General features: G+C 24.3%; 1 protein-coding gene across 1 annotated transcript; it reads left to right on the top strand.

The window, feature by feature from the left end:
• Window positions 1-2,255: 2,255 nt before the first annotated feature.
• Window positions 2,256-13,472, top strand: LOC113548738. The gene is made up of 7 exons (XM_026949777.1): window positions 2,256-2,479; window positions 2,639-2,705; window positions 2,774-2,910; window positions 8,615-8,971; window positions 9,719-9,794; window positions 12,193-12,300; window positions 13,157-13,472. Exons 1-7 carry the CDS (start codon window positions 2,355-2,357, stop codon window positions 13,235-13,237), a joined length of 951 nt encoding a protein of 316 aa, XP_026805578.1. The 5' UTR covers window positions 2,256-2,354; the 3' UTR covers window positions 13,238-13,472.
• The last annotated feature ends 374 nt before the right edge of the window (window positions 13,473-13,846 follow it).

The raw sequence follows: 13,846 nt of genomic DNA on the forward strand, positions 1-13,846 counted from the left end.
TGATTCGCATTACAAGTGACATTGATTGAAATACCAGTTAAGCGTTATAATTTGTGTTTTGACTGATCCCTAAATTTAAACTATGTATACACAACGTAGTTATTGAATGATTTATATTAGAAAAGTTTAACTAACTTGTAAGTTTATATTTTCATTAACCTGACTTTAAACTACCATTAAATATTAATATTTTGACGATATACATTTTTTGTTATAATATTATGTACATATTACGAGTATGCTATTAGAATTATATATTCCGTCCACTACCGTCCACTCAACCAGATATAATGCATAATAGTACAATTTAAAACATCAAATTCTTAAATATAATTACTCAATACACATCTAAATTTGTTTTATGCAGTAGTTTTATTAAAGTAATAAATAATTATTAGTTTTTCTGGTATTTATTTGAGTACTCGCAAAATATGTATAATAGGTATATATAGATTATACAGTTTATAACTTTTTTGTATACCTATATTGCTATTATTCATAACCAAAACAAAAATAAATAAGTCTCACTCATCAAAGTAAAAAATCATAAACATTATTAATATCGTAAAATAGTTTTAAAAAAGATATATTCAACTTTCTGTAAAAATAACTATGGCATTATAAATGAAAGTAAAAATAATAATAATATCAAAAAGTATAAATTAAAATTTGGTTTATATTTATAGAAATATAGTAACCCTATAGCGTAAAAATATTATAAAAATAAAAATTCTGTAAATACATTTACCTTTCTATTATATTAATATATATAGGTATGAGATTCTCAGTAGAACGATGAATATATTTTTTTAGAAAATCGTATATAGGCACTAAAATCACTTGGTTTCCTATGATGCAGAACAAAGTTGTGTAATATTATTTTAATTGATTACTACAATAATTATCGTATTTTAAAAATTGTTTTGACCTCCTATGTAATTCCAGGTTATTGATTTTATGTTAATTTTGAGAATAATTCTCTTACACTTTTATCGAGGATTGGAATCTGGTAGCAGTTATTATTTAATCGCTGAAGTTTTACTGAAATTTTTTAGGATTTTGTTAATATTTAGTATTTTAGTAGTTTTATAATAACTTCTTTTAATTTAATTATATAACGATATTAACGTTTTTAATTTATTAAATACAGTGTTAATTAATTTAGTTTTTATAAACAAACCTAAGTTACTATATGAAAAAAACTATTTTATTGTATTATATTTTAATTTAAAACCATTAAAAAAAATTAAAATCCTTGACAAAAAATAATTAAAATAAATATAGCTTAAAATAACTTCCATATTATAATTGTTATTTTTTTTTTTTGCAGATTTTGAATGGACTTAAATAGTGTTTAGAAAACAAGGTATTTTCGATACGTGATACATTTTTTTGTAAAGTAAAAGGTCATTAGTTAAGTATAAAATAACCTTATACTACTTACTATTACTTATAATATGCTATACATCTTAATGCTAAAATATAAAAATTAAAATCAGAAAAAATATCTTTAATTTTTAAGTATATTATACTAATCTATTTAAATGAATATTTAAAGAATATATACATTTAACACATGATCGAATAAATTCCTATTTGTACACACTATTTACAGTATTTAGATAAAAAAAAATTGTTTATACATTTTTAAACAAATGTAAAACTTAAAATATAAGTTGCTGTAATTTTTAAACTTTTTGCATTCATAAATAATTAAATTTTAATCTTTTTTTTTATCTTTTATACAATTTTTTACTATTATTAAAGATTTTAGACATTATTTAGTTTTCTTGATAGTATAGTTAATTATCATTTAGTTATTTGATTTGATTTTCTTTTATTATTAGTTTGATAAAACCCCTTTGCAACATTACCGTTTGAAATTCATTGTTACATTTATTGTAATATTGTTGTATACTTAATATAACGAAATTATTTTGTTAAAGTATAATACAATACAGTATTAAATAAAAATAATAAATTTAATATAGCTTGTGTTAAATTGATGTATCCAATTAATTAAAATACAATATTACCATTGTAAGTTCCGAAACATACGACGATCTTGCATATTTGTTTAAATAGTATAACTCACAAATCTTTGTTTAAACAAAAATTGATTTTTTTTTTTTTAATTTCTTACATCATTGAATATTTTTCTTTAGCCACCTGGTGCGCTCTGTGCATACATACGCTATTCCACACTGCTTGTTGTGAGTTTGTACATTAGTCGCCTAGGCAGTGGATGTATCGATTCAACTTTAATTTTCATGACCCACGAATGTGGCGCAAAACTATGTCGTATGCATTTGCTCTTGAGGAAATAGTCCAGCAAGATAATAACTACACAAACTATGACGGTGACGAATCGGAAGAAACAATGCGATGTCCGTACGTCGTATATGTCCATCGGAAGCAATTTAATTAACAAGCGAAACGCCGTAGAGTCCAAATTTTCCACATCTCCAAATTCATGCTGGTAGGTCCCTCTCTAGTTGTTTCTAGTCTGTACATTGTTGTTGTATTTTCCAAGTTCATATAAAAGTAACATAAATCTACGAGAAATATCAAACAATAATGATATACATCGATACATTTTAAATCATACTTAAAAATTGTGTTTTCTATTTTTTTTTAGCACAAAAAAGGTTTGTGAAGATTATGATCCCATGACACCAGAGGATTCAATTGCTTCATGGTTAGATGTATGTATATACATATTGAATACACTTAAAATGTTGTACATGATTGTTTAACAGTCAATTTTTTATAGGCGGAAGACAGTTTTCAAGATACCAATTTTCTAGATGAAACGCAACGCATACTTCACAATGAAGAAGACTTTTCTGATGCATGTCACGATCGATTACGTTCTGAATATGAACAATGGAAACGAATTCCACACTTAAGGTCTTTATTTCCCAAATTAATAATTTTTCATACAATAGTTATAATTTACGATAAGTTTACAAATGCGTGTAGCGTGTACCTACCTACCTACTTTTATAATAACTTAAATATTATTGCTCAACTGTGACATGACATATAACTTTTTTCGTACATAATATAATAAATTAATTCTATTTATTTTACACCATACTAGAATATCGAATAAATAAATACTATTTTAATTATTATTTATGAAATATATTTATACGCTATAAAATAATAACCGTGGACCGCGGTTGTAAATTATTATTTACTACTAATACTGAGATACAGAGTTTTCCCAACTGGTGTATTTGACAAGTATAGAAATAATAGTACCTATATTATGTTTATTTGGCAAATATACGCAATTAGTTTATAAATCAAATTCTCCAATATCTAGAGTATAGCAAACTGAACTTTTCATGCAGCAGATAAACATTGGTGTATAAATTGGTGGAAAGGAAATATTTTTAGAATGTTAAAATATTTTAATATTGATTATAGTATTATTATATTACGTTATATTATGACTCCTAACAAATATTACCTGAACCAAAAAAAAAATACTGTTACTATGAACTTAGCCTAAATGAAGTTAAATACATAACTATTTATTGATGTATTTTTAATAAATATACGATATTTTCATAAAAATTAACACTATTGCTACCAACTTCATTCTCAAAAATTGCATTTAGTTTATATTATAGTTAATTCTATATTAATTAATATGTATATATGTAATTATTATTGTATATTTTATATTATGTACCATTATAAGATAATAATAAATTATGAAACAGACCCAAGACCCTTGTGTACATAAATAGCCTATGTATAATGCCTTGTATAATAATTTAGTTTATAAATTTAAATAAAGTCATGGGGATATACAAATAGTAAATTTTACTATATTAGTGTTAAAAATGTATACTTTTATGCTCATATTCGTCCAATTATTGATATACAAATCTTAATGCTTCAAATGAGTTAGAATGGTATATGTTAAATATATTAGTAAATAAATACCTATAATTCAATATTATTTTTCAAGTAGGTACTATCATATTTTATGATTTTAGTAAAAATAGCAAAAATAATATACTAAATCGACAAGTGAAAAATAGTGATCACTAAAATAACGAAATAATAATAATAGCGAAATCAAAAGCAAATATAATTTACCTACAAACTACAGCAAATACATTTAATTGGTGATAAATGATAATAATATTAGGTTTACACAGTTTAAAAGGAAATAACAAAGTATAGATAGGTATAAAAGTATAATGTATGATAAACCCACGTCATAATCTGTGTACGATAACCGATAAAATACGGTCGATTCTAATAATAACAAAAATAAAGCTAAGGAAGTGCGCGCGTGTTGTTTATGTGAGAATGTGACAAGATTTCGAAAGTATAATCCTTTGGTTTTTTTAAAAAAAATTTCTCATTTAGTAAATACAATCTTTGAAGACAATTTTTTTTTTTGAAATAAGTATAAACTATGTGAGGTATTATATGGTTTAAATAATTTCATCTAAAAATACCTCCATGAATCTGGCCCATCCATGTGACCATGTATACCAGTTATTATGTTAAACCTGTAGAAAAAGTTGGTAAAAAAAGTCATAGGAATAAAGCCTTAAAGCAAATTAATTGTCGAGGTAAGAAAGTCATTCTGCTCTACTTAAACAATTGTATTATTTAATTTTAGAAACATAACTAAACCATTAAACATTATATACGAGTATATCTAACTATTAGATGTAAATAACTATGTTTATTTTATATGAAAATTAGACTTTTTTTCGTGTCTACTTTTACTTTCTCTGTTTTATTTTTTACTTTTTTAATTTTCAATTATTCTTTTATTATCATTATTATCTCTGAAGGTTCAACTATATCTCAAATTTAAATATTTAACTATTATTTCCATCCAAAAGTCTTTTCCCTTAGACGTTTATTTTCCACTAAAATGTAGTTCTACATTAGATTACTTGGATTTTACATACTGTACTACACATTTCCATATCTAAACAAACAAGTAGACAAACTAATGAAGTATATTTAAGTGTATTTACTGTTTTTTTTTTTTTTTACTTTTACCAAATTTATGATTACGATTTTCACTTTTCAGTAAACACACCTATGTGGCAATTCATTGTCTGTGAATAAAACTGTATATTTGTATACCTTTTTTATGGTATGAAAGTACAATTTACATACACTAGTATGTTAATATTTGTCAAATATACCAGTCGTGATATCTCGCTTTAATCAAAAAATAATAATTCATTTGAATAGTAAAACGTATGAATCTTTTTAATATAATTTATGTATAGTCAAATATTAGAATTCTCGATAATATTATATTATTGTATGAATTGTTATAATTTATAAAGTATGCAGACGATGTTTAACCTTGATATAAAATTTAAATTTAATAATATTAATTAAAAACTTATTTTGGAATTGTATTCTCATTACTACTACTGAAAGTTACTTATATCAATATTTTAAATTTGAATTCGTTTTTAATTACTTTCATTTAATTAATCATAATATAATAGATTTTAGTAAATAAATTATAATAATAATTTAAGTAATTTCAGTAGGTATACATCATATTTATGATAATACTGTTGATAATTATTAAAAAATATAAAATTTAATTAGAATTTCAAGTTATTATAAAATATTGGAATCAGTGAATTATACCAATAGATAAATATTTTAAGTAATATAAAATATATAATATTATGTTACATTTATAAATAAAACATTAAATACTTAACATACCTGATAGATTTATCCGTTAACAAATGTAAAAGTTAAAAATCGAAAGAAATATGTATAAACCTTTATTATTCTATTACAAATTAAAAACAAAATAATATAATATATATATATAAATATATGTAACATACAATACCTTCTAATCTGCTGTAGGTAGCATATTAAACTACTAGCATTATATATTTAATCTGAGTATACATTTGTGTTCTATATACAGCCTATACAGCCAAAATTAAGCAATAAATATAAGAAAAAAATGTTATCATTTTAAGTTATAAAATATTATTATATTTGATTTGAAAAATATGAATGATTTCAACAATTAATTTGCCTTTAATCATAATGTAATGTACATAAGTCGTTAGTTAGTCTTCAGAAGTCCATAAAATAACAGAAAATGTTTGGTACTAACATACGATTAATTTATTTCTATTTTAGACTCAAATAAATATATTATTGATATGTAATTAACTTTTTATATTTTATATTTAACATTATTTGATTTTTTTCATAAATCAGTTATTTTGTAGGTAATTTTAACTATATTTCAACCCTATACTCTCACTACGAATAGATATTTTAAGACAAGTTTTTTCTATTGATTTTCTGATAGGCGACGAATACATTTTGGGTTAAATGACAACCCGAACCCAACTTATAGACCCTTGCTATTTACACTTAGGTAATATATACATATACATAACTGATGTCAACATGGCAAATTATACAGAATATACATTGCATATCAAGCTATAAAATACAAAAAGGTTGAGCGAACTATTTATAAAAGGTGTAGTGTCAAAATTTATAATTCACTTAAAATATAAAAATACTTATATACTCGTATTTAAAAAATATCTAAAGATAAATTATTAAAAATTATTTTCATTAAAATGTGATAAAGATCTTTAAATATATTTGTGGAATTTATCAAATTTCTATAAAGTATAATTAAATGCGTACATTATTAATTCCTTTTAATCATGTTTTATTTAAACAAATTCAATTTAACAAAAATACGTATAATGACATGTACCTACATAATTTATCATTATCGAATAATGATGATTATAATTTATAAAATTAGATCTACATGAATGTTTATATAATTTATATTATTATTATTTTAAAGAACTACATTTAACTACAAATTTACAATACATTTATACTTTTATGCAAATCCTTGATAATATTTTCAACAACTTTTGATACTACCTAATTATAAACTTGAAAGTATTGTTGAAAAATTAATTCAAATTTGTATTCTCCTTAGATTGACTTATCATTAATTATACCTTTCATAAATTCACTGTATATTTTGTATTAATGTCTCATAGCAGTTAGAACTCAGAGGTACTTATTGTCATTTGTATACAGATTTACTCAATATAAGTTCATTTTTTTGTTATACAATTTATTTAAAATTTTGAAACTTTAAACATTTCAAAAATTCATCCTTCTATGTCAAATGTCAATGTTTGTACTTTATAAATATATGTTAGATAATAAAAAAAAATTTTCATTTTTATGTGATTAATGATTATTTATTGTTTTATTTTTCATTCGAAATAATTTCACTTAAACAATATAAGTAGACATTTGAATACAAACACTTTTATTGACAAACAATTTATTTATTATAGCATAGTACCTATCAGAATCATTCAATGTAAAATATTTTGTTTGATCATTAGAAATGTTTCTGATTCAATTATTTCACTATGCTTAAAACAATGTCTTTGATTTCAAGCTGCTAATACAAATAATTAAGTTTATGAAATTAAAATACATTTTTTTGATAAATTATGAAATAACTTATATCAAATTAAAAATATAATGTTAAATAAGACTGCAATAAAATGTGTGTATACACTATACATTATTCACTGTACATAGGTATTTATTTGTACATCTGTTTAATACATGTTGTTAATTAATGTACAATTTTACACACCTTCAATCATATGTAACAATACTAGTATAATAAAAGTTTAAATTATTGAGTTCTCAAAACTTTTATAGAAATATTTTTTTTTTTGTTTTTTGAATTTTCGAGAATATGGAATCTTTATATTCGATTCATCAAAATAACAATCCATGACATACTTTATTATAATATTTTTATTTCATACATATTTAAATCGTATTTATTTTATCCATATGAAAATAATGTATAAACTAAATCATTTATTCTTTTATATTTATGGTTCATTTTGTAATATTATTGAAATTAATTCAATCTTAAATCACAACATTAGATTTAAATCGACATTTATAAAAATGAATAAATTATAAGTTTTAGTTATAGTTTAAAATAAAGTTGATTTAACTGTGTTTTTAATTATATTACATATTTGTATTCATAAACCACAAATGTAGATTATAACCACTTTTACAACCATTAAGTACATTGATTTACTACTTTTTTTCTGGTATGATTTATTTTATATTTAAAAATATAACACTATGATAATTTTGTGATAAATATATGTCACAAATGTTACTGTGAAATCAATTAAATTACTGTATTTATAATCTATAATATCTTAGATAAGTAGTAAGTTACAACTTAAAAATGTGTGTATTAACTCACTGTGTCGCTATATTGCTTCCCATAGGTATATGTATTTAGGTAATGTTATAATATATGTAGGTATAACTATGTACAAATTAAATATAAATACAATTATTTACCCTATTATTACATAATAAAACAAATGTGATTTTTTTTAGTTGTATTAGAATCTATAATAATACATATTATTTACTATGACTATAGGCATAGTACCTATTAGTGTCTATCATACTAATATTTTTATCTAAATACATACATTTTTTAGAAACTCAGATTTTTATCATTACAATATATTGAAAATTACAGAATAATTGGAAAACGAATTGAATATTCACGGGAAAATATTACGGAGGATGATAAAAAAAAATACCAGGCTCGCAGTAAACCATCAACCGCTAACAACAGGGATTTAGATTTATTGCGTAATCAGGTCATAAAGATTATGACGGAAATTTTATGGCAACGAATACTAGACAAAACTAACACCAAAAAAGTGTGCCAAAGTCAATCTATGTTAGAATCTCAACAAAATTCTTCTGGTCGAATAGAATCTGCATTAATTGTTTCGTCGATATTGCCGACTAACAAACCGTCAATAATGTTTAAATCCCGTTCAAATTTAGAAGCGATTAGCCAAAGTGAACTTATATACCAACAGCAAAAGTAAATAATTAAATATATTTAACAATAGTTTAAATAATTAATTGAAATCATTGTTAATAAAATTATTTTTAATTCTATATTAACTTAATCAGCATTTGGGTAACTTAAATTGATTTTCCCGAAACGATGTAACATATAATTATAAAATTTACTTACATCTACATTAAATATTATAATATGTTATTTTGCATATTTTCTGTAAAAATTCAGTTTGGAAATCAATAGTTGTATAATAAACCACTTTTTAGTGAAGTACAATATTATTACAAAATTATTTAATATCATTAATATAGATAATTATTTGTTCGTCAAAAAAAATTGATATGGTAGATAACATTTTTTTTTACAAACATTAGGTAGTTTGGTAATATACTATTAAATATGTTGTTATTAAAATTACAAATACGATAAGATTATTTTTGCTTTAAATTTCCCAATATTTAGTTTCATCATTTTCTAGAAAATTATTTTCTTATAAATATCTATAAGTAGGTAATTAATTCATCTATGTCTACTTTCTTATTATTATAAAGAGAGGAATTTCATAACAAAAAAAAACATTTTGTTAGAAATAATAGCTAAATCTTTTATGAATAAGTCATACATTTTTTAAATTATCTTCGTTCAGACTTTCTTGGTGGGTGTACTATAAAATGACGCCAATATTCGCACATAATGTGTATTTAAATTAAAAATAACTAAAAGCAACATTTTATTTAAAAAATATGTTTGTATCATGTTTTACAGTAACAAAGAATATAAAAAAAAAACATGGCCAAAAAACAACGTCAGTACTTTACCACCTATCGAAACCCATCGAATGGTAAGTTATATAATCCTTAACGCTTCATCTATACTTTGTATGACGCACGAGAGACATAATGCGTATTAAACATAATTTTTCATGTTTTGTGTACGGCGTACCTATACTTAAAAACTATAATTGGATTCTAATGTATAGGTATCAATGAAAATGTTATAAATTAATAAATAATAATAGTGTAACGTAGGTAGTATACCATGACGTATTCGTAGGTACTAACATTCCATGATTTGAACAAACCGAATTTATTATTCTAAGTTATAAGCTATCCTCGTACACTTTATTGCCCATACAAAATGTATCCGTATTAAAATTGCTAATACAGTAATGCTAACATTTAGTGTAACATGTATAAATTTTCAATTTTCTGATTTAGTGTATTTGGTTTTTTTTTTTGTGTATTTGATAATATTTTTGACATATCAGCTTTACATAGCTGTCTCACCCAGCGTTGCTTTTTTGTGACCATTTAACATCAGCATTTTTTTAAAATTATTTTCTTTTTCTCCTTTTTTTGTTGAACGACCCAAGTTTAATTTCCTTTTTCCTCTGGACCAAAAACAAAGATCTTATAAAGTTTCAATATTGTGAACCAAAAACAACTAAAAGGTTTTGTATTGTATACTACATCAACTATTTACTAAAATATTACTAATTTTTAATAATAACTATAAGTAATTGGTAACACGGATAAAAAAAAATATATTAATGTGTGTATTTACCGATTATACAAATAATTGATAAATCGATTTTTCATTAATTTTTAAAATCAGAAATAGGCTTAAAAACTACTTTGTGATGTATTTTTTCATTTAGAAAAAAAAATCAAGATGATTTTATGAGTAGTTTCAGAGAATATGCGTGGCAAAGATTTCTATTTTCATATGTACATTGTATATATATAATATATATGTATATAAGTTTAACCGAACTTATCATCTAACCGACAAAACTTAATTTTATAATGAAATGGCAATATTAAAGTTACCTTATGTATGTATCGGTATATCACTAAATGAATACTAAGTTATAAAGTTCATTAATATTCCTATAACATTTTGAGTTTACATAGAAATTATTACTGAATAGCATAATACATGTATCCCTTGTTTTTAGTTTGAGCTATTGAATCTGTGTTCAAACTGAATAATGAACATCATTATACCGTGAGGTACCTATAGCAGCTTAGATATTGACCGCTTTATACGTGGTAGGTACCTTCAAAGTCCAAATTGTTTACAATTATTCAGTCGATTAAAAACAGTGTAAATTTAGTTATTGAAGTGATAAAACTAAGAGAGATATATACAATGGTAAACATAAATTATCTAAGACATTTTATGTAGGTAGCATAGGCCATAGAGCATAGTTATTAATTATTATTTATGTTTTTTATGCTTATAAAGTTATAAACCTACTTTATATTCTATATTTCTTTAGACCCAAATCTCAGACACTATTTAAGTATAAGTACTTATTAGTAAAAAATATTACTTTACATTAGTGTTTACTGATATAAATAGAAAAAAAGCAGTAAATTTATAATATTTTACATATATTGTATTGTACAATCCTATACTTAAGACTTTAGGAGGGCACAATTGTAGTTGAAGGTCGTGAATAATTTGTATTAGGTGCTAGCGCGCGAAACAACTATTGTAATCGTGGAAAATTGTCTTGTTTTATTAGACAAGTCATACTTACGATATGAAAATAATATTTGTGATGTATTGTATAATATGTGTAACCACGATGAATTACTATTCAGTCTACATATTAATAAAAGTGTGTTATAGAATATAGTGTATTATATATTGTATACCAAAACAATTAAATGCATAGTATATAATATAGATAGTATATTATACAGTATCACAGTATATATATATTATGTATACATAAGTAGTAGGCATTATTCTATTTGTTTTCAACCTCGCGTGACTATTGTACGAATATCCTTCAAGTCTAAATAAACGCTATAAAAATAATTGAATCAAATCGTATTTAATAACATTAATATCAATCCAAACATATACTCTAGGTATGTTTATTGTAAGTACCTACTCATTAATGTAATATACCTATATTGTAGATTGGGAAAATATAAAATTTTACGTTTTTTTAGTTGTTAATCCATTTCAATAAGTTGAATAAATGTAACGACGATAATATACCTAATAACTTTCTTTATACATAATTGTAATATCAAAAATACTTTTCATATATAATCTATAAAACATTAACAAAGGTATATTAGAATCGCATAATGAAACGTCAATAAATTATTAAGGAGATTAAACAACTCGAGCACATTGTACAATAAATTATTGATCGACTGTCGGTATTCATTCATTCACGTGTATCATTATAATTATTTATAATATTATTATACTTACAGAAGATAGTAGAAAAAAACAAACGTTGGTTTTCGGCCGTTAGCACATCTGGTAGAAACCACGTATTACTGAGACCAGTGACTTCAGTAGCGACTCACGTCAACACTTCGGTAAATGATTTATAATATAATTTATATTATATCATATTATAATATTTATGCCTGCAGCAATCACGTACGTACAACTCCTATAACTCAGGGATTTTCTAAGATCATACCCAAAAAATGACTTTGAAAATATTAATGTGATGTATATAGGTACCTACGCGTCGTAACATATAAATCAATTTATTAAACTACTATACTTCCGATTCAGCAATTTCGTAATTATTGTGGTAAGCAAATGGGGTACTTCCCACTAGATATCCCAACTCCCAACAGTAGCAGAAATCTTAAATCTTTCTAAAATTAAAAATAATACAATACATTTAACATAGGTACATTTGTATAAAATTAAAATATTATTTTTATCGAGTTATTGCATTTAAGAATGTACATTTATTTCACGTTTCTCTTGTATAATATTATGATGTTTATCAAAATTATGACATTATCTAGGTTATAGCTCCTTTTTTGTATGATTTATTATGTAGGTACCTACTTATTATTATATTTTAACGACAACATAAGTACTTACGTTTTGTTCCTAAGCCATAAAATGAGGTATAAGACTTTTGTAAAAATAAACAACTAGGTTACGTTTTCGATTTTTGCGAATAAATTATCCCCTCCTCCATCCTAGTTTTTTTTCAAATTACGCAAATGCGAGTCTGTGATAATAATATTAATATGTATGACGTAATGTGATGAACAGTATTCGATAAAAATCTTTTTTATACATAAAATAAACTCATTGTTATACACATACACTACAGCTGATTCGTAGCACAACATAATAATATGTGTATATAAAATCAAAAAACGTACCTATACAACCTATACATTTATTTTTTGTTTTGTTTTCTAGATTAACGTGTGTTTTAACATATCGATCGACGGCAAGAGTATCAAAAGCTTAAAGAAAAAAGGTTGCTGTTCCCCGTCGTGATTATGCACCCAGCGGACATAAAAATATTCCACCAACTCGTTTACCTAAGAAAAAACTATAATACGTTTAAAACGAAAATTTGTTTAAGAAAACAATAAAGAAAACATTTTATCAATACAATATGTATGTATAGGTATATATTCCGATGTTACATTTATACATTTGTTATTATATCGTGCAATGTATTCCACCGTTGCCGGCGTATCTCACACATAAGTAATATTACAATATCGTAGTCGACCGGAGTTTTTTAAGGTTTTTCTACTAGGAAACGCACGCGTAGGTACCGTATACGCAAACAGCAGCTCGCTGACGATGCCGCCGCCGCCGCCATATCCTATTTACGATTTATATTTACTCTTCCTCGCCACGACTCGCCGCCACCGCCACCACACCGCTTCCGCTTCCATGGCGAACTTGTGTGTGCGCGACAATATATATATTTTTCATTTTTATTTTCGTACACACCAACTTGTGTACGCGCGCACGCCCGCCATAAGGTCAACGCGACCGAAGGTGAGTCGGTTTGGCAGACAAATAATTATTGTCCGCGATTGTGCGCGCGTATATAATAATACGACGTTATGGTACCGTATTATACGCGCGATA

This window comes from Rhopalosiphum maidis, chromosome 4 (genome assembly GCF_003676215.2).
Source record: "Rhopalosiphum maidis isolate BTI-1 chromosome 4, ASM367621v3, whole genome shotgun sequence".
Lineage (NCBI taxonomy): Eukaryota > Metazoa > Arthropoda > Insecta > Hemiptera > Aphididae > Rhopalosiphum > Rhopalosiphum maidis.